Source organism: Drosophila grimshawi, unplaced genomic scaffold (genome assembly GCF_018153295.1).
Source record: "Drosophila grimshawi isolate 15287-2541.00 unplaced genomic scaffold, ASM1815329v1 contig_1377, whole genome shotgun sequence".
Lineage (NCBI taxonomy): Eukaryota > Metazoa > Arthropoda > Insecta > Diptera > Drosophilidae > Drosophila > Drosophila grimshawi.
This window is the reverse complement of record NW_025062900.1, coordinates 3,517,736-3,540,514: the sequence shown is the minus strand read 5'-3', so window position 1 is coordinate 3,540,514 and position 22,779 is coordinate 3,517,736. Positions and strand designations below refer to the sequence as shown.

Below are 22,779 nucleotides of genomic sequence, written 5' to 3'. Positions count from 1 at the left end.
CAAGTTTGTCGATAGTTGCAGCAACGCACGCGTTCGGAACTGCCAACAGTTGCGCAGCTGTTGATTTCTGTAGAGTTAACATTCGATGGGTTAAGTGCATACTGTAAAACGATATTTCTTGAGCAGATGCAACATTTTGTTATTATCAGTGGAAATTATACGCAAAAATGTGTAGCAATATATATTTTTATGTATTAATAATAACCCTAAATTGTCTTGTGAGAATTGTTCAACTGAGCAGACATGTATATTTTTTGAAAATAGCAGTGACTGCTTGGTGCCAATAACAGCTTAGTATCGAATGTTATTTAAAATGTAGCAACAGCGAATGTTATTTAACATTTAGCTGTTATGCAAGCTGTTAATTGCAACAGGGTGGTTATCACGATTAGTAGTAGTAGACGGAAGAAGCAGAACGAAAAACGATTTGCGGACGGCGAAGACGGCGACTCGAACCCCTTCGTCACTCGCGGAGTAAACAAAAAACTTTAGTTTGAGATTAATTTTAATGAGATTAAAACCCTAAATTCTTAAGGCATTTAAATGCAAACGCATTTGCGGCAAAGTGCATTAGTCAATAAAAGTGTGTGCCATAAAACTGTTTAACGAAAGCAACAGCGGCCAATAAAATAGCTGCAGTAACTGGAAAGAAAAAAATCGCGAATACACATTGCATATTGGGCCAGAAATAAACGCATAGTCTGCTGTTGTCTGATTTATTGTTGTTGTTGTTGTAATACCTGGCCTGCATGACTAATGAAAAGAGCTTAGGCTGCGTTAAATTAAGGCTAATAATAATATACGGTCGAGGCTCACTGGCTCACCCAAGGCAACTGCAATTCTTTTTGGACAACAACAGCAATAATAAGAATAACTACAAATCATTGTCGTAATTTCTGTTTGGATTGTCAACAAAACGTAAATTAATTATGTGCAAACACTAAAAATAAACTCAATAAAGGCAAATAGACCCGTGTGGCTTTGCCCATCTAGTAATTATGCTTGACCCTGGTCCAACAATAGCCACAGCTAAAGCATTAGCCATCGTCCCATCGCCAACGCCAACTTTGTCGCTGTCTTCAGGCTGACCGACGAAGCTGATTGCGTCGCTGTCGTCGCCTCAGTCGCTGCTTCAATTAACAAATTTACTCGCCAAGTTGACGTCGACGTCGCGACTAAGCTGCAGGTAAGTTAGGTCCAAGAGCAAGAGAGAGACACAGAGAGAGAAAGAGATGTAAAAGAATTGCGATGTGCTCGTGTCGCATTTTATTTTTTTTAGCATACACGAACACGTGCAAAAATGCAGTAGTCTAGATTTTTGTTTATTTGTGTAAAATATTGCAATGGCTTCGTGTTGAATTATGTTATTTTTTTTACTATATACGAACACGTGCAACAAACTGCAAATATTTTTGTATGTATTAATTTTCATATGTCATCAAGTTAATTGCTTGGTAAACGGGCATTGCGTTCACTGTGATTTCAAATACGGAAGTCAATTTGGCATGTTCGCTCGTGGCGAGCTTTTGACAATATTGTTGGGTCATTTGAGCTTTTCCAATGTTGCAAAAAAAAAAATGAGAGGCCGTTAAAAGTGGAACAAAACAAACAACGCAACGTTTGCTTTAATAGTTTCCCCATTTAGCTAGTATATATTAATTATACTCTCCATAGCTCTCGGTTTCATAGGTCAGAGTGATTTTTAACACATCGTGATGAGTTTGGAGTGTAAGAAAAACACGAAACAAGCACACTCAGCTCTAGAGATGAGCAGGTGGAGCCGGGGGAGGGGGAGAGGGACAGTGACAATGCATTGAATTAGCGGTGACTGCGTTGCTTTATTGTTGTCGAATTTATTAACATAACCATAGCGTTTTTTACTTTTTTTTTGTTGCTAGCTTTGTATTATGGTTGTTTTTTGTTGATTATTGCCTAAAGATTGAGTAATAGTTTTAAGTATTACCAAATTGTTCATATGCGTAGCTTACGGGTGAAGGTTTCATTAGCTGAAGCGGAAATAACAGCACCCCAAACATTATAAAATGTTTGTATGTATGTAATCTAAGCATCTTCAGTCATAGCTAGGCTATATCAGTCGACCTGGTCAACGCCCAGCTCTTTGATTTTTGGCTTTTGATGATGCGACTTTGATTGATAGCAACGTAGTCCACTCAAAGATTTTTGCGCTGCAAACCCGTTTTTTTTCTTTTGCGACGATTATCTGCCAGCAGTTCGGTTCAATGTACTTATCAGGGTCCCATAGTTTCCATAGTTTCTTCTGCAAAGCCAAACTCGCTCTGCTAACTAACTCATAACTCGCAACTCGTAACTCTGTTAGAGATTCAGCTTCCAGCTTCACCTACTACTGCTACTACTCGATAACAGCTGTTATCCATATATACATAGATATATCATATGTCCATTACTTAATAGGCGCTTCTACGACTTAATCGCAATTTCACATTTTTCATTTTGCCAAAACAGAATGCAAAATTGCTGTACACTGCTCAAAATTGATTGCGACTAAAGTGTATTAACATAACCTACAGGCATTAAAGCAAAAATTCTCATGATCAATATATTGACAGACTTTATTTTGTATAGATTTAAAGTCAAGTTTATTTATATAATTTTGCACATAATTTGTTAGATTTTATTTTTTTGTAATCACATTGTAATTTCTATATGCTTTAAAGCATAAATTCTCTTGAGAAATATATTGATAGACTTTTGAAAGTTTAACATAAGACTTAAATCAAGTACATATAATGCTGCACACAATTTTCTATATTTTTCACATTATTATAATATAATATTAAAATTTCTCTTTGTGTAGACAGATAAGATAAACAAATTAGCGCACCCCGCTGCAAATGATGATGATATTGCCTAGTGCTGCGCGCGTTGAGTGTGGGGCGGAAACATGCTATTGATTAGCATGTTTGTAAACATTGCAGCAGGTACTCACTCGGAGTGGTTCCAAGCGATTCTTATCAGCACACATGACTCACACACTGTTTCACTGACTGCATAGAAACGCCTCATTTGAACCAACAGATACTTAATCATCTGTCGCATGTATCATATTTAAATACATATATATATATATAATATAAAAATGTAAATATTTATATTATATATATATCACTCTCGCTTTTAACAAAAGCAAAATCGCGTCACGCTGCGGGCTCCAATACAAAGTTGATTATTAGTTTTATTTCTTCTTCTTCATCTTTCACTTGTGTGCTTAAAGATTTACGTTTCAGTGCAAATATATCAAAAATATATATGTACATATATCATTTTGTGAGTGCTGCGATAAGTTATCAAATTGCAGAGTGCGTCAAACAAAATATAATAAACAATATCAAAGTCTGAGCTGTTAGATTTCGGTTTACAAGTCAAACTACTGTTGTTAGTGTCTAACAGCTGTTAATCTTATCACGACCGAGATTATTTGGCAATTATCCAAATTTCTTGAAACTAGGGAAGTGATAGACTTTTTGCTAGTCATTTATTAGATTAGAAGGCATCTATAAAAATGTGTAACAATCGAAATAGATTTTACTATCAGGTGCCAGCAGTCTTTTCTTGGAACTGGCTATAGATTAGATATAGTTGCTAGCTAATGGCCAAATCGGTTATTTACATCCAATCTGGCTATGACACCAACTGATTTCTTAATTTAGAAAAATTACTGGAAAGTTTTTGGTAATTACGCATTCTAATCTTTATTAATGACATTTGATTGATTTTTATGCCCTGGAAATATATATATTGAAGGATTATATGACGTTATGCCAAGTATGTAGCAAGCAGTAGGAATTATGTCCGAGCCCATAAAGCATATATATTCTTGATCAGCATCAACAGCCGAATTGATATAGTCCTGTCTATCTTAGATACTTTAAGAGCTAAATACTTTAAATTTGATATTATTTCTTGTATAACTCGCGCAGGTATATCTCTAATCGATAACTGCTCAAATTTCGTGAGAATTGATTTCCGATAGTAATAATAGACATAATTTTTATGGCACAGCCTTGATAGCTGATTGATGAACTGCACAAATTTCATCAAGATAAGATGATAAGAAACAAGCAACCTTGGACAATTTAAAAAAATAACCTGTGTTTCAATCGATTTAATATGTTTTCAGGGTAACTCCCGGTCAAACTCTCTCGACAGGAGCCCTTTTACTTGTTTTGCCATATCTGATTGTGTTGTGGGTTGACAGGTTTCTTATTTAATGGGGGTCAGCTAAATGAAATGTCTAAAAATAGTCAACAATTATTAGCATTTTAATAACAAACGTAAAATCTACTTCAGCGATAAAGCTAAACACGTTTGACTTAGCTCCTAGAAACGTAGACTTTTACTTCGATAAGTATTGAAAAGTTGCCGTTTGATTAAAGGCAGTAGAAGACTGATTGGAACTTGAGGTGTTAACGGGTTCTAAGTTTGAGTATCTGGGCCAAGGCAAGTCAAGTGGATACAACCAATAAGCCAAGTGCTTTTGCGCAGGCGGTTTTCATCTTCTACATATATACATACATACACACACACACATATATATATATATATATATATATATATATATACTTTATGAAACTCTCATCCGCACGTCCATCCGGTGAATCGGGTCAAGAATTTGTATTGAAAGTTAAAGCTCTATGCTCGACGCATATAAAGTAGGCAAACAAACAGGCAAATAACAATTCTGGATGCTGGGGATGTGTGTGTTTGCGGTTTAATGTATTCGACGAATATACATACCTCTCTCGACATTTGTCCAGCTCATTAGCATGGTCCAAACGAGCAGAAGTCGTCAGATGAACGAACAGTCAGCAAAACACAGTCAAGAACATCAACTTCAACGTGTCTGCTCTCTTATGCCCCAAAACATTTGCTCGCCATGCGTCAGCTAAATATCTACATACATACATACATACTTACATACATACATACTGTATACAGTCATCTTTCGTTAATTGAAATAATTCTAATTTGCAAGACTCGTTTGTGATTTGTATTTTTGACACGGAATATGTTACAATATTATTTTGGTGCTGACATTCATTTCAGACAGAGCCAGGTCTACTACTGGTTCAATATTTATTGGTGCTTAAGCACGCGACATTGTCTATCATTACACACATTACATACGATAATCTTCCAAGGCCTTAGAGATTTATTGAAAAATGAACCAAATAAGGCGACGGGCTTAAACTTTTCACAGCCAGAACATTGTCAAAACTCGATGAACCTCGGGAAATTTAATTGTCCGCAATTTGACTTCGATATACAGAGATATTCAAGTAGACATACCTTCTTGTTTATCATATAAATACTCCATTTAATATTGGATACGTGAACTATGCTTCACTTAAATAATTATATATTCACTTCAATTATATATAATTGAATGTCTGGAACAATGAGAGGAGGCACTGAAATACATAAGTAATTGGTATCTATCTCTACAAATTTTAACTGCATTTCATTATAATAAATCATTTCGGATTTTCATTAAAAGTCATAAAACAAATTTCCAATAATAAATAAAGGCGTCAAATCGACTGCATATAAATTCTAATCGAATGTGGCGAACCATATGCCTAATGGCTTTTTTGCTTATCGAGAAATGCCTTATCAAGCCTTTAAAATTCACTACATAATTGTTAAAAACAGACATCCAGTCATGTTTCTACTACGAATCGAATCGAGTGACCAACATAGTTTTAATTAAAGTAATTTCTATGGCTTCGCTTTACTCTATATGGCAAACAAGAAGAATTTCAAGAGTTTGCTTCTCATACACATTAAGGTAATAATTTTTCTTAAGTACTTTCATAAGCAAAAGCGAAAATACATTTGACGATAAGCAAAAGTTTATTTCCCTTTGACAACTAAAGTACAACTTGTTTCAATGAGCGAGAGAAAAATGCTTTCAGTTAGAAGTCAACATACGCATATTCATATGCATACCCAAACAATAATTGTTTTCTTTATGTTCCGAGTGGAACACTATCTCAATCCATTACCCGGAATTCCACTTATAAAATATACAAAAATGTATATAACAGTTAAAATATTTGTATATCTGAATATTTGTTCACTACCAAAACTGAAGCCATGCCCATTTGATTATTATTTGTGCTCTAGATTAATTTTAATATTTGAAAGTAAAATTTTCGGTTTGAAAAATACAGACCTGAAGGCTATTTAGTCTCATTTACTCTAAATGAGTTCAAATTATCCACTTATTCATTTTATATTCCATAAAGTCGTTAACTCTAAATTGAGTGTGAGTATGTCATAAAAAAGAATGGGAAAACCTTTTATTGATAAACAGGAAAAGATGTCTTCATAGGTATCATCAGCTTAACAATATAGCAATAAACAATAAAGCACATTCCATAAATATTCTATTAGTATCGCAACTAAAAAGTAATAAACTCAAAGAACTTTCAAGATTATTATTGTTATTATTTTGTATTTCAGAAATATCTCTTTTGATAGACAACAATTAAATAATATTTGTATAATATAAGTATAGAATCAGTCTCGCACATTTATTGACAATTAGTTAAGAATGCAGTGTAGAATGTAATTAACTTAACATTCACGTTCACTTTTCTACACTCAAGATAAGATAATGCTTTTTAAGTACATTTGCATGGTGCATTTGTTTGTAGGCAAACACGCAGAACACTCTCCGCTATTTCAGTTACTTGCAGAAATAAAAAAAAAACATTAAGTTGACTTTTTGTAAATAAGCAAAACTAAACGAAAATACATTCATATATCTCATTGTCTAATTTCGAACACGTATTTTTCTTTATCTATTATTGTAGTCGCTCCAAGTACGCCGTCCAAGGCATGTCAAGTGCTTTCTAACTGATATATATCTAAAAACTATATCTAAAACTAGTACTAAATACGAATACTGAAGGATCAAAGATTGCGGACTTGTAGAACTGGACAACCCCAAAGATAATAATGGTGGCTGTTGGCAGTTTACATAATACGCGCATTCTGCGCTTCTTTTTAGTTTTGATTGTCGTCTTACTCACAATTTTCATATATGCGTCGTACTCGACAACGGCGACCTTGACTCCAACGCATATGCATTCGCTGTCGGCGGCACTGGCGGCGCCAACGCCACAACAGCTAACGGGACACCAGCAGCAGCAGTCGGAACAGCTGCCTGCTATGGTTGCCCTAAACAATACAGGTGAATTCGGTCTGTCGCCGGGCGAGGAGCTGCTGCAGCCCAGCAGCAGCAGCAGCAATGGTAATAATCGAGTCAAGCAATTGGAGCCGCTGCACAACAACAAGAAGCAGACACATCGTTTGCCCACCATCGATGAGGATGCGTTGCGTGATGGGGGCGCTGCTGGCGCCAGTCCCATGGCCGCTGGCAGCGACCAGTCGCCCAATCTTCTGGCCGATGATCCCGAGGAGCAGCAATATGTGCAGAATATTGATGGAATTTCAGGTGAGTTTTAGCCAAAATTGCTATTTAATGGATCTTATAAAATATTATCATCTATAGGCAGCATCAATAGCAACAACAATAGCGAATCGGTGCTGAGTGCTAGACAAGCAGCAGTTGCTGCCGTAAGTCAACAACAACAGCAAGAACAACAACAGCAGCAGCAGCAACAGATGCCATCGGATGCCGATACTCTGATGATACCCACTTCCAATTTGCAAAAGTTTATTGAGAATGCCGATAAGATATTGAAGAACATGACATCAAACAGCAGCAACCCAGCTGCAATAGCAGCGGGAGGAGGAGTAGGCGCAGCAGTCGGAGGAGGAGCTGCGACTGGTGTCTTGTTGCCTAACGAACAACACACGGGTTGGTTTCCTCCTAACTATGGGCGTGGCATGTTGCGTTAGACATTTGTCGTTGTCGTCGTCGTGTCGTGCAAATAAAAAACTAAATGCCAAAAAAGCAAAAAAAAAAGTTATAGTCGGCTTTCGCGAAATTTAGATACTCTTGCCGTTAGAATACAAACTATTCTTTGCCAGAGTTAAATATAATTTTGACCATAAATTGTAACTCAGATTGTTGCCAAGTCTAGCAAAATTTTCAAGCACTTTGTGCCATGTCAGTCTTATAATATATCAGATCGATTCTAATGCGGATAGTATGCAAAGTTTGACTGTTTAATACTTATATATATTTTATAACATTGCACGCAAACTGACAAAAATTGAAATACCCTATAAATACACTTTATACTTTATACAGTCGGTTGGTCATTAGATTAAATGCCGTCGTCAGGCATCAGGTCACCCACTCTCAACTCCCTCCACATTTGTTTGTTTACTAATTGCCAACTAGTCCAAAGTGTCGCCTTACCTATAACGGGGTCTGCTCCGGTCTGGTCTGGCTTGGTCTGTTGGTAGACAAAGGAAGAGTTCTGTTTTGTTTGCAAAGCGCTTGATGCACGCTATTAGGTTGCACATAAAATATTACGCAACTTGAGGACAGTCGACACAAAGACATGACGTCGTTCCCCCATAGATAGTTACGACATTAACATATATCGAATTTCCCCAGAAACAACGTTACTCATCCATTTCATTTTTATACTGTTTGTTTGTTTGCAGATAAAACCAATCAGCCCGGTTTGATGGAGGACGTGCCAATTAATTTGCTGGATAATAATAGCAATAAAAATAACAATGGAGCTGGTTCCTATGCTGTGATGCCAGTGAAAATGCCGGCCGAAGAAAATGAGAAACCACAATCGCCGCCAGCAGCAAAAGTGCCAAAGGCCAAGAGCACAAACAAAGCGACGAGTTTGGATCCATCCAAGGGCATTGCAGCGGAACAAATCTACGAGAGTGGTCATCTCAATGATGAGATCAGCATCGAGCGGATTTGCCCGGCGAATGGTTTGAGCACAAGACTGCTAATATTGATCACATCGGCGCAGACGCATGCTGATGCCCGAATGTCGATCCGTCAGACATGGGGACATTATGGGACACGACGGGATATTAGCATGGCCTTTGTTTTGGGTCGCGGCACCAATGAGACGGTGAATGAGGCACTTTCGCAGGAGAACTTCATGTATGGCGATCTGATAAGGGGCAACTTTATTGATTCGTATAATAATCTAACGCTAAAGACAATCTCATCGCTGGAATGGATTGATCAGCATTGTCCGCGTGCCCAGTATATACTCAAGACGGACGACGATATGTTCATCAATGTGCCGAAACTGCTAAAATTTCTGGATAAACGCAAGGAGAAGCGAGCCATCTACGGACGATTGGCAAAAAAATGGAAACCCGTACGCAATAAGAAATCGAAATATTATGTTGCAACGGATCAGTTCCCGGCAGCAGTGTTTCCATCGTTTACAACGGGACCCGCCTACGTCATGACCGGCTCCATTGTCCATGATCTGTATGTGCGTTCGTTGACGACGGTCTATCTGAAGCTGGAGGATGTCTTCGCCACGGGCATTGTGGCCCAGAGCCTAGGCATTGAGCGGCTGCATGTAAATGAGTTTGTGAATCGACGCATCTCGTTCAATCCCTGTAATATACGAAATGCGATCAGTGTGCACATGATCAAATCGAACGAACAGTTTGATCTGTGGAAGAAGCTGCTGGATCAGACCACTAAATGTAAATAGTATTTTAGGTTTAAGTTGTGAATTTAATTTAATCTCGATGTTGTTCGGGACTTTTAGCGAAAGATTAAAACAAACAACAGGAAGCTAATGGGCAGCTAGAAATATAAATAGAAATTTAGTTGATAAGCATTAGGATCTGTATCTTATATGTCTAACTACTCAAGAGTTACACACACATCCACTACTATTACAATGTACTAAAATCGTACTCATATGATTTTTTAATTATGTTTTTGTAGTCTAATTTTAGCATTATAAATGCCATTAATTATCTGATAATTAGCTATAACTCTGGTTATAAGTATGTTAAATACACAATCACACAAACACAACATACACATGTCTTTAGACGCATAATGCGTCCGAAACAAACGAAACAGTCTCAAAGAAAACTATGGTCTTATTGTGGTCATCAAATAATCTGTGTTTTTTTTCGAAAAATATAAAAAAGATAGCTCTTTTAAGAATACAAATGGTGTTTGTATATATTTTCTTGCATTTTGCTATACCAGTGGCTTTCTATAAAACTCTCACATTTAAAATATAAATATACATTTTGCTTTCAAACAGGACTAATCGATTGATTTCTTGGAGTTTCGTTATCCGAATTTCCGAAAACTTGTGTGCCTTAATACTACAATATCGATATTAGTATTATTATTATAAATTATTCAGTTTGGACTTGAATTTGTACTTATTTTTAAATTTTTGTGTATTTGGTTAAGGTACTCCAAATCTATTTCTTTTCCATTTAAATTCAACACTAAAAGAAGAACCAGTGTTGAAAAACTAAAGAAAGATTAGTGTCAATCGAAATATATCGTAGAGATCGCTGAGCGCATACATATCGATAACACAACACCAACAAATAATGGCGCGATAACATTCGAACTGAAATTGGAACTGAACGAAATGAACATGAACGGTTGAGTAAATGCCAAACTGAACGCTCAGCGGAACGCTTGGATAATTTTATATTATTTTGGTATAACTTGTGCCAAACGGCAAAAATTTGAAGCACAATAATTACGTGTTAACTTGTAAGCGAAGTGTTTTGTTGATAAGCGAACGCACGTAGTCGAAAGAACAAATTGAATCATTTCATGTGTCATTTAATGCACCAGCAACAAGTGGTACCCCCACAAACAACACCAGCAAAAACAACAACAACAACAGCGAAGTGAACAACGCCAAACCAAAATTAAGAAGTAAGCAAAATTCACATAGCTGTAGTGACTATTTTTACTGTTGGTGTACAACAAAAACAAAAATATGAACAAATTCGCCTTGTAATTACCACGCAAAGTGTCTGTGCTTCTGTTGTGCGTGTGCGTCTGTGTGTGTGCGTCTGTAAGTGTGCGTCTATGTCTGTTTTAAAGTGCGCTGCGCAGCTCTGTTTAGGCTAGCGTCGCGGCATATAAAACAAACAAAAATTCGGCCAGCAGAGCAGAGCAGCGCACCCAAGAAAAACAACAACTACAACGATAGCAGCAGCGACTTCGACTGCGACAATACAAACGAAACGATCGAAGGGGAACAGCGGGGGGTGTTTGACAGCTCTTTTTTGATTGTACATGTATGTATGTGTGTGTGTATGTGTTTTGTTTGTTTGTGTATGTGTCGCTGCCTTTGCCAACCAAGCCATTATTTTTTTGTCTTATGACGTAAACCACCGAAAAAATCAAAAGTGAGCACAGCGACACATATAGAGAAAAAAAACAAGCAAAACGAAGGTGAGCACATTTTGTGAATCCGAATTTTGAATTCTTGCTTTGAGTTGTCGTCGTCGACCTCTCTCCGTTCTCAGTTGTGAGTTGTTATTGTTTTTGTCAATATCGTCGCGTCTTGGAATTTGTAGTGTTGCAAACTAAGGTTGGCGCTCATTTCGTGTCACGAACACATACCAAGTATGCAAATTAATAGAAGTAAAACAACTTTTGAGCTATATAAGCTAAACTAATTTGAAATATTCCAATTGACTTTACTGCAGGGACAACACAATTTGTCAGAAGAGCAAAATATACTCATGTATGCATCGTAAAAAATAGTAAATATTAAAGAAAAGCAAGTAAGTCGTGGCACGAGCCCATCGCAATTTGGTTAGCTAAATTAATTAATTAGTGCAGAAGCGTTAACAAATTGTTAAGAAAATATACCAAGAAATTGAAGCATGTCTAATTGATAATTTCGAACTTCAAGTCGTGTCACGCGCCCATCACAAACTGAGTTTCTTGCATTTGGAAACGAATTTGAAAGCCTTATGTGGAGGTATTCACATTTAGAGATTGTTTACAATTTGGCATTGCTGCTGTTCATTAGTTATTCTCACACGCCAGGCGGGCTGCTCGGGCTGCAAAGTGCATTTGCCTCCAAGTAAACAAAAAGCAAATTATTGTTGTTGTTGCTGTTGCTGTTGCATTGGCCTATTCAGGCAATGAAGCAGTGATTGCAGCAACAGAAGCAACGGTAAATTCTTGAGCTAAAGAAATCTTTGTTGAAAGCATTTCCTACTCAACATGAAAAGAAACGTTGTTGTTGTTGTTGTCTGTCCATGCATAAGTTGCTGTCGAGCTGTTGAGACTATTTTGCAATAGGCATGCCTCATTTGCTTAAGATCATTCACAGTTTTGCTGTCGATGACAACATCAGCTCAAAAACCAGTCTGCCGCCTAATGATTCATCAGTTTTATCTGCCAAGTATTCTCGATTCGATAGAACAACAAATAAAATTCAAAATCTCAACGGACGAAATTGCATTTTGAATGCCGCCAAATGAATCATAAGCACACACACACACACGCACTCTTCAGTTAACGGTTGACCCCGCTTGCTTGCTCTCTCACTCTCTCTACTGTTATCTTTGCAAATTTTGTTATTTCCTATTTTGGTAATTATCGCGTCACATATTTTTTTTGTTTTTTTTTAGCACTCGGTCAATATGGCTTATTATTTATGTTTTTATCTGATTTGTGTTTAGTTTTGCTATTAATATTAAAGTTTGTTTTTGCGTTAATAATAAGCACTTTTCATTCACACCACGTGCCCATTGCCCCCCACCTCAACTCACCTCACCTACACAGTGCAGCAGCTCTTCGTATTATTATTTACATGTTAATTGGTAACAGCTAGAGATGGCACAAAACATCGCTCGATAAGCAACATTGGATGAATATTTTAATAACAGAATAAGTAAACAATTGCTTAAGCCAGGTTTCTTTTGCAGTTTTTATATTACAACCATAAAATTATAAGTAAAAAGACTATAAATACTATAATCAGCAAAATAAAACTGTTTTCGTGAGTCACTCGTGCAGCTGTAATTGTTCTTAATCACTCGCTCATCTCTAAAGGTCTGTTGCTCTCGATCCTTTGGAATGGTAAATAAACAAGAAGCATTGCTAATCAAGATGCAGCTGATATTTAGAATGGGGGAGGTGGGGGTAGGTGATGGGATGCTTGCTTTCTTGTTAGTGGCTCGTTGAAGTTGGGAGCGTGCAGTTCAAAGAGATTGCATTGCTCTGTGTCGTGTAAACAATGAACAGCTGTGCAATCGAGCAAAAGCTGCGCATGTCCAAGATTACACAAAAACAAAACAAGACAAAAAGAAACACATACAAATACAGTTAGCGCACTGTCATCGCCAGCGACAAAATGCGCCTCAAGAAATTTGGGTTCGATTTAGTTGTAATTGATTTTTGATTATTAGTTCAAAGCTGACTAAATTATTTTTTTTCTGCTAGCATGTCGCGGCATGAGAAATCGAAGTCGGTGGGCGGAGGTCTGCTGGAGAGCTGGTTCGGTCGCCCCTCGAAACCGAAGGGTAGTGGCAACTACAACAGCAACTCGCTGCCACACGGAGCCAGCGGTCGACCCGCCTCCACGGACAACGATGGCGCCTGCATCGGTGTCGATGACCTGGAACGGCAAGTTCAGGAGATGAGCGAGACGCAATTGAATGCCAGATTTCAGGAGATACTCGAGGATATGAACATACCGAAGGACAAGCGAGAACCGTTGCTCAGCAAACCCATCGAGGAGCGCCAGAAAATGGTATTCATGCACATGCGAGGTACGTGGCAAAGAGAGAACAGAAAATAGAGCAAAAGATAAGATTGATATTTGCACTCACTTCTAAGTACAGTTGGGAAAAAAATAATAGCACCACTCATCACAAGAAATGTGAACTTTAATGAAAAAAAAACCATAATCTTATTCAGAGTTTTCAACTTATTTAACTATAATTAAAATCAATAAATTAAATTCGTAAAATTCTTAATAGAATTGAAATAAATTAAATTAACATTTTCTATAAAATGAGTAAGTGGTGCTATTATTTTTGGCGCAACTGTATGTGGGTAAAGGTAAATGATTTTTGTATTTGCTTTGTTTTTGTAATTTTGTTTTTTGCAAGCATTTCTATTAATTATCAACTTAGCGATTCGCTTGTTCGCCAATATTTGCACTGTTGATGATTCATAATGGAATGTAAGCGTTATCTTGCTGCTTGTATACTACAGATATATAGATTGCCTTATCTAAAATTAAAAGGGGTGCGTGCAACAGGTGCTCTCAATAATTAAAGCTTGCCACATTGCCTGGAATTGGTTCGGCTGTCGAAATAAGCAGTTGGAATCTCCGGATTACAACTAAAATTAACAAACTAATGCATTTCGCGCTCTAATTTGCTGTCCAGCATTGTATTGCAAAGTGGATTAGTAGCGCTACCCATCCATTATTCTATATCAAATTCCACACTTTATTATTTAAAAAAAATTCAATTCGCAGTACACATTTCAATTATCTAACTTGCTAAAACAAAAGCATGCTTAATGATGATGAATTAAGTAAGCGTAACCGCAATTAAATTTGCGCTTACCGTTATTTCACAGCACCTGCTAGCAGCAGCAGTGGGAGGAGTACACAAAAAAGAACCGTATTTATAATTAACTAAAGCGGCGCACGGTCTACTTTAATTAACAGCTGGCGATAATCATTGGAATATAAATGCACAACATTTTTAATGTGTCATTTAACGAATGCAAAGTTCAACAACAAATATCACAAATTAAATAGTTGCTATTTTAATCAGGCAAATTGTAGTTTACTTTTTTGCATATAGTGAGCATTTATTCAGTAATGATCACGTAATAAAAGGGAGATTTCTTTAAGCGATGGAAGTATATGTTAAGTGCTTTCCCTGAGTATGCAGTAACGAATCAAATATAGATATATATATATATATATATACTTGATATATATGTAAATGTTAAGTCGCTTAACCGAGACATCGTCAGTTAGCATTTAAATGGCAATTTAGCTAATCAGTCTGATAAGAAACAAGCTCAATGGAGCACAAATGCCACATTCGCTATCTATGTGGCATAAAGACTGTGATAAACTTATCATAATTTATGTAAATATTTAACACAATAACTTGACTCTTTAACTCAAAAATATACATCATTTAAACGCAGGAACGAACTCTTATATACAGTTATATAAACATACTTCATGCGTAAACAATTTCGTTTGGTACATTTCGTAATAAAAACAACCACTTCGTTTCGATCATTTTCCTTTTGTTTTGATTAGTTTTCCAGCCTGTGGCTCTGCTCACCTCGTCTTCTCTCTCGAGCAGCATTTTCATTCATTTATTATTGTTTTCGTTTTATTGCTCTCGCTGCTGCGTCGCACCACATTTATTTTCAGCTGATTTTGTCATTTCGATACGTTGAAGTGCACGTACTATATATATGTATACCTGCATATGTATGTATTTCTATATACAAATTTGGCTTTGCATTACGTGTTAGAAAATGAGAAAAAAAACGGCAAACCGACTAAATGAAAAGCTCTTCACTTGGATGATCTGTCGGATGTTTGCCTTGCCACTTGCCACCTGTTCTCGCTCTCGCTCTCTCCCTCCGTCGAGCTCTTTGTTTTATTATTGGTATTGTTTTTTTTTTTATATTTACTTATTTACATTTTTGTATTTTTATTTTTGATGCTGGCATTATGCACTTGAATATTTGTGTACTCTCTCAAAGTAACAACAACAGCAAAAAGAAAATAAAATAGCGTCAAGGCGTCTGCATTGAAAGCAGCACTTGACGTAATTTGATTAATATTACAGTATACTTCAATGTTTATTCTTGATTATTTTTGTATAGTAAATGTATATATGCATATATATATTCAGACAGATGTATGTATATATGTCATTGTGGCTTTTGGATTCGCGTTGCGCTGATGCTAATTTTTGATAAAAGTCAAGGTTACACTTAAAGTAAACCATCAAGCATCGCTTCCTCTGCTGCGGCTCTGGTCCGGGTGTGGTTTGATAAGGCCACACCACAAGCTCTTCAGATAGCGTAGCCAGCATTGAGAGCTGTAACTCAATTGGAGCGAAACGAACCATCCGCTTTCAATGTGGTTTGCCTTTAAAAGTTATCTGAATTAAGTCTTGAGTGTTCAGTGGAAATTAGAAAAGCAATTTATTAGTTTTGAGCACATATAACTGATTTTTTTTTAGTTTTAAAGAACCCCACACCCCATTTATTACTTACTTGTTGAAGTATGATCATGAAACTAAAGACTTTTAACTAAATTCGATTTCATTCATTACAGGCAAGAATTCACTGGAGCGGAACGCGAACTCTCGTTTCGAGAAGCCCATCGATTACATTGAGTACCTGCAGAATGGCGAGCATAGCGAGCACAAGGTATTCCTGTGCGTGGAATCCTTGCGTGTGGCACTCACCAGCAATACGATATCATGGATCAAGGATTTCGGTGAGGCGGGCATCGGCGAAATTGCGAAACTGTTGTTGCGTGCGAAAAAGGATCGCAGCTATGATCGGATTGAGTGCGAGGCAATACGTTGCCTCAAGGCCATCATGAATAATACGTGGGGATTGAATGTGGTCCTCACACCCGATCAGCACATTGTCGTCCTACAGCTGGCCGAATGCCTCGATCCCCGGAAGCCGCAAGCGATGTGTGAGGCCCTCAAGCTGCTTGCCTCCTTTTGCATTGTCTACGAACGCAATGGCTACGAGAAGGTGCTGAAAGCAATAACCGCAATTGCGGCGAGATCGTATAAGTCTGCGGAACGCTTTAGACCCATTGTCGATGCACTGTTCCTACCCGAGAAACAGGATCCGAAGCGAGAGCTCGCCTGTGACAGTCTCATCTTCATCAATACCCTAACGAATACGCCAACCGATCTGAATTTCCGTCTGCATCTGCGCTGTGAGATAATGCGAATGGGTCTGTACGATAAGATGGAGGAGTTCAAGGCGATTGTCAATGGCAGCAATAATGAGGCACTGCAACAGCATTTCAAGATCTTTATGGAGATACGCGAAGATGACTTCGAGGAGTTTGTGCAGCGTTTCGATAATGTCACCTTCAACATGGACGATGCCCAGGACTGTTTCGATGTGCTCAAGAATCTGGTGACGGACACCACATCGGAACCCTATTTTCTATCAATATTACAGCATTTGCTGTATATACGAGATGATTTCTATTTTCGGCCTGCTTATTATCAACTGATTGAGGAGTGCATCGCACAGATTGTCTTCCACAAGGGTTATTGTGATCCGAATTTTGAGAATCGTGATTTTAAGATCGACACCTCGCTGCTGCTCGACGATATTGTGGAGAAAGCGAAGGCCAAAGAGACGCAACGTTCCGAGGAGTACGAGAAGAAGATCGAGGCACTCGAGAGCGCCAAGCAGGAGGCCGAGGCGAAAGCGGCCCATCTCGAGGAGAAGGTCAAGCTAATGGAGGCGAACGGTGTGGCGGCCCCGTCACCCAATAAATTGCCCAAACTCAATATACCGATGCCACCACCACCACCAGGTGGTGCAATGCCACCGCCGCCACCACCACCACCAATGCCTGGCATGGGCGGCCCAAGACCGCCGCCACCGCCACCAATGCCGGGCATGGGCGGTGGTCCACCACCGCCACCACCTATGCCCGGTCGGGGTGGAGGTCCGCCACCGCCACCAATGCCGGGCATGATACGGCCAGGCGGTCCACCACCACCGCCCATGATGATGATGCCGATGGTACCGGTGCTGCCGCACGGCCTCAAGCCCAAAAAGAAATGGGAGGCCAATAATCCGATGAAGCGCGCCAATTGGAAGGCAATTGTGCCAGCAAAAATGTCGGAGAATGCGTTCTGGGTCAAATGTGAGGAGGATAAGTTGGCCTCCGATGATTTCCTCCAAGAGTTGGCCATTAAATTCTCCTCAAAACCGGTGAAGAAAGATAACCAGAAAGATTCGGTTGATAAGCCAACAACGCTGTCCAAAAAGAATGTCGATTTGCGCGTTCTCGATTCGAAGTCGGCACAGAATCTGGCCATTCTGCTTGGTGGCTCACTCAAGCATCTGTCATATGAACAGATCAAAATCTGTCTGCTACGCTGTGATACCGACATCCTATCCACCAATATACTGACGAATCTGATACAATATCTGCCGCCGCCGGAACAACTGAAGCGTCTGCAGGAGATCAAGGCCAATGGTGAACCGCTGCCGCCCATCGAGCAATTTGCGGCGACAATAGGTGGGTGACCCAGTTGCAGATTGCCTAACTGGCAAATGGTGACTTCAAAATAGACTGTCAACCACTCTAGATACCAATAAGTATTACCAGCTGATAGCAGGTGCCACAGAATAGGGTGGCTGTAGCCTAGCAACATCCATCTTTTATATTATATGGCCGAAGGGACGGACCCAGTAAGCTACTTTCCCAGTTTGATGACTTTCCCTTAAAAATGTGTGGCTTTATCTATTCGCGATTAGCGATTTGATCGATTTCCTGTTTTCCAAGTTTCAAGGACAGGACGGACAGACAGAATATACCAATATATACATACTCTTATATCTTTGGCAGCCATGAACAATTATTACAAACTTTTCTTTCTTCCTTTCTTTCTGCAGGTGAAATCAAACGGTTATCGCCGCGCCTGCACAATCTGAACTTTAAGCTTAACTATGCGGACATGGTGCAGGATATCAAGCCGGATATTGTTGCCGGCACAGCGGCTTGCGAGGAGATACGCAACAGCAAGAAATTCTCCAAGATACTGGAGCTTATACTGCTGCTGGGCAACTATATGAACTCGGGCTCCAAGAACGAGGCGGCCTTCGGCTTTGAGATATCCTATCTGACGAAATTGAGCAACACCAAGGATACGGACAATAAGCAAACATTGCTCCACTATCTGGCCGATCTGGTCGAGAAGAAGTTCCCCGATGCGCTCAACTTCTACGACGATTTGTCGCATGTGAACAAAGCGTCGCGGGTCAACATGGATGCCATACAGAAGGCGATGCGACAAATGAATGTGTCTGTCAAAAATCTGGAAACGGATCTGCAAAACAATAAAGTGCCGCAGTGCGATGATGACAAGTTCTGTGAGGTGATGGGCAAATTTGCCACAGACTGTCGCCAGCAGGTGGATGTGCTGGGTAAGTGATTGGGGAACATTTATGGAATGTTCTTTACTAATAATTACTCATCTTTTTCCAGGCAAGATGCAAGTGCAAATGGAAAAGTTGTTCAAGGACCTGAGCGAGTATTATGCCTTCGATCCGGCCAAATACACCATGGAGGAGTTCTTTGCCGATATCAAGACGTTCAAGGATGCCTTCCAGGCGGCGCATAATGATAATGTGCGCTTGCGCGAGGAGCTGGAGAAGAAGCGACGCATGCAGGAGGCGCGTGAACAGTCGCAACGGGAGCAAATGGAGCGACAGCAGCGCAAGAAAGCCGTCGTTGACATGGATGCCGCCCAGACACAGGAGGGCGTCATGGACAGTCTGATGGAGGCACTGCAAACGGGCTCGGCCTTCGGCCAGCGGAATAGACAACCACGCCGGCAGCGACCCGCAGGCGCAGAGAGGCGGGCTCAACTAAGTCGAAGTCGATCGAGGACGAGGGTCAACAATGGCCAGCTAATGACGCGGGAGATGATACTGAACGAGGTGCTCGGCTCAGCGTAGGAGATGCGAGCAAATCTCTGCTCCAGTAGTGTACATATATAAATAGACATATATATATATATATACATACATCTATATAGTGGAGATTAACATTTTTGGTATATGTTGCTATCATCATCATCAAGTGGAGCTAATTTTTGTGAGACCAGCCCAACTAATTTACCAGCTGCAAAGTTCCAGAATAACACTAACAATTTATATACACAATTATATTTTTGATACGCTTTTTATTAAACAATTTTGTAACTGAAACTTAAAGAAACTTTGTTGCTGCTGCTGTAATTAACAAATTTAGTCAAAATACTTTCTTGTATTGCGTTCTCTTACGGCTCTTTTGATTCCTTTGGAATTATAATTATTTTTTATTATTGTTGTACTATGTCAATTTGTTGTGCACATCGTTTTCGAGGCACCACAAAAACAAAATTACGAACGATCTTAACATTATAGAATTCCTTTTGTATTTACCTTCGATTTTAAGTCGCATTTTAATTTTAACTACTTGCTGCTGCATATTATTTTATACATGTTTTTCTCCTGTTATATATTTAACATGCTGTTAATTTATAACTATATTTTTTTGGCAAATGAATCGTTTGTATTTATATAGTTTCTTTTTATGAGTATACGAATTGAGCAATTTAAATCACTTTTCGGAAAACGTACTTTGTAATTATGTAATTTTCTATAATTTAGGAATAAAATTCCCCTAATGCTAATAACTGAACATTTTCTGGAAAATATACTTTTCATTGAAGTGGAATTATTTTGAAGTGGATTTTCAACTTATTAATGAAAAAACAAAAACAATTTAAACTGAATCATCACAATTTTAATCAACATTTTGGCTGTGCAAAAAGGAAATTTTTATTTCTTTGGGTTTTTTGTATTGCGGCACACAAAGCAAAAACACAAACAAAAAACAAAACAAATTTTATAAATTGTTTTATTAACAAGATATTTTATCGCGGCATTCATAAAGCGTGCTCACAACGCAAAATGCACTTGCCCAATCCAAAGTGGCGGCAGTGGAGGGGCAAGTTGTAGATTTGGGGGCCGTTTGCTGCGCAGTCAACGCTATAAAACCTCTTCGACGTTCAAATTAACCGACAAGCCGCGCGACAAAAAAATATATAAATAAAAAAACCAAACTCAACAATCCAATCAAGCGACGCGATGTTTGATTCGAGAATGTCGACGGCAAAAGGTGAAACTTCTACACATACAGATAAAACAAAGGTATATATTTTGTACAGTGATCGCTCGAATATGACGAATCTCCAGATCGAAGGCAAGGTGTGGCAAATATAATTGTTATTTTCAATGCACTTATTTCAAGAGATCAAATAAAAAAAATGTATTATAAAAAGTTTGCGCGTGGAAAGGTTTTTATAGATAAATGTAATATACATTTCAAGCATTATTCATTCACTTTTTTTTAATGACATTCAATAATATTTACATATGTTTTTAATATATAATATATAGAGTACTTCAGTTGGAAAACATAAGAAATTAACAAAACTCGCAATATAAAAATAATAAAAACTATACTTAAAAAAAAAAGGAACAACTTCAGAAATTTCAGCTGCGAAACTCATGCAGGCTGTTTGGCGAGTGTCCACTGTATATACAGTATTTCATCGCTTATAGGCGACTATATCTCTATATAATGTTGTTCTCGCTTCTCGCCTAATTGCCGTTGAAGTCTTGAGACTGCTTTATGACTGATTTGTGGCGCTGTGCTTTATGGATTTATGAACATAATTGCATTTTAAAACATTTTTCAAGTTTTTTTTATGTTGCTGATGTCGTTGTTAATAGTCCGGTCATATTCTAATTTATGGGCAACAGAAGTGACTCACAATAGTTATAACTGGTACATTAGAAGGGTTTTTCTTTCTTTTTTTTTTTTTGGTTTTGATTGCATTGATTTTTATGCGGGGCACCGTTTGGGAAAAAAACTAAAGCGCTTTTGTCGAGGCACGAGGAGATTGCGCCCCTAATGACTTTCCAGGTAAGCACACATTTTGACGGCACTGTTACGTGACAAAAAACAAAATGAAGCCGCTGATGATGAAGATGAAGCTGAAGGTTTATCCTTCCACGAAGCGAATTACGGCGAAAAAAAAGATGGGCTGGAAAAGATGGGCTGCAACCGCTTTAATGGCAGTGCGAACTTTATGGAGGCACCTACACTCAATACTCAATACGCCCTGTTTGCTGTCCCTTTGAGCAGGGACAGGGTAAGCGATCGGCCGCTGCTGCTGCTGCAGATCGTAAAACTGTTTTTGTGTTTTTACAATTTGTTTTGTTTTTGGGCATTAAGGGGTTTTTTGTTTAGACAGCAGTTTCGCCATAGTTTCCGTTAATAAGTGCAATTTAAGTGTGCTGCCTGCGAGGCCAACTGCTGCTGGTGCTGTTGTTCCTTGATCCTTAATCCTTGATCGATTCTCCTTGGTTTGTCTGCCTGTGTTTGTTTGTCCATTTGTTCATTGTGTCAACTGAATGTATTTCTAATTATTTGCACTCAGTGCGCAGCTTTATGATGCTGACGCTCAATGAATGCGCTTTTTAACTAATCCAACCAAAACATAATTCTGGGAAGTTAATCCGAAATCTTCCAGCGGATTACTCAATCAGTTTAGGTAAAGTATTTCAAATTTCTAGAAGCATAATATATAAAATAAAAAATTGATTATTCAATTATTCTTTTTTATATTTATTATACTTGAGATTGTAAATTGTTTGTTTATTTGGTCAGTGAAATAATAATTGACTGATTGAACAAATAATTGACTAGTTGTTATAAAAGTTGTGTTACAAAACGAAATCAATTAAGCTAAACACAACTCAAGAAATCCCACTTCCATTAGCATTTAATAATTAGCATTATATTCACAACAATTACATTATAATTTAAAAAAAAAAACACTTTGCCCATTGCATCAATTAAAAAACCAAACAATTCTTACACAATTTGAAGTTAAATTTATAGGCAACTTTTGAAGCGTGATCACTTATGATGTAATTAGCGCTGTAATTTAAGGAAATCTCAAATAAAACTCGAAAAAACAAATCTCAACATTAAAACG

General features: G+C 38.2%; 2 protein-coding genes across 3 annotated transcripts; both read left to right on the top strand.

Annotated features, from left to right (window-relative positions):
- Window positions 1-393: 393 nt before the first annotated feature.
- Window positions 394-10,135, top strand: LOC6561984. The gene is made up of 4 exons (XM_001989207.3): window positions 394-1,186; window positions 6,858-7,501; window positions 7,559-7,867; window positions 8,626-10,135. The coding sequence occupies exons 2-4, from the start codon at window positions 7,003-7,005 to the stop codon at window positions 9,660-9,662; spliced, it is 1,845 nt and encodes a 614-aa protein (XP_001989243.1). The 5' UTR covers window positions 394-1,186; window positions 6,858-7,002; the 3' UTR covers window positions 9,663-10,135.
- A 501-nt stretch (window positions 10,136-10,636) lies between these two features.
- On the top strand, window positions 10,637-19,923 carry LOC6561985 (protein diaphanous). Of its 2 annotated transcripts, none has more exons than XM_032735873.2 (5): window positions 10,637-10,870; window positions 13,403-13,731; window positions 16,290-18,242; window positions 18,620-19,150; window positions 19,212-19,923. In XM_032735873.2, exons 2-5 carry the CDS (start codon window positions 13,404-13,406, stop codon window positions 19,682-19,684), a joined length of 3,285 nt encoding a protein of 1,094 aa, XP_032591764.1. In that variant the 5' UTR covers window positions 10,637-10,870; window position 13,403; the 3' UTR covers window positions 19,685-19,923. The 2 variants fall into 2 exon arrangements, with proteins under 2 accessions (XP_032591764.1, XP_001989244.2); XM_001989208.3 differs by lacking the exon at window positions 10,637-10,870 and adding an exon at window positions 13,299-13,333.
- Window positions 19,924-22,779: the final 2,856 nt, after the last annotated feature.

What these genes read in the sequence shown, in the direction of transcription:
- LOC6561984 (XM_001989207.3), top strand. Translation starts at nt 7,003, where the DNA reads ATGGTGGCTGTTGGCAGTTTACATAATACGCGCATTCTGCGCTTCTTT. An exon ending in GAATATTGATGGAATTTCAG is followed by an intron (nt 7,502 to 7,558) that starts GTGAGTTTTAGC and finishes TATCATCTATAG; the next exon opens with GCAGCATCAATAGCAACAAC. An exon ending in GCCTAACGAACAACACACGG is followed by an intron (nt 7,868 to 8,625) that starts GTTGGTTTCCTC and finishes GTTTGTTTGCAG; the next exon opens with ATAAAACCAATCAGCCCGGT.
- LOC6561985 (XM_001989208.3), top strand. Translation starts at nt 13,314, where the DNA reads ATGCGCCTCAAGAAATTTGG. An exon ending in GCAATTTGCGGCGACAATAG is followed by an intron (nt 18,243 to 18,619) that starts GTGGGTGACCCA and finishes TTCTTTCTGCAG; the next exon opens with GTGAAATCAAACGGTTATCG. An exon ending in CCAGCAGGTGGATGTGCTGG is followed by an intron (nt 19,151 to 19,211) that starts GTAAGTGATTGG and finishes ATCTTTTTCCAG; the next exon opens with GCAAGATGCAAGTGCAAATG.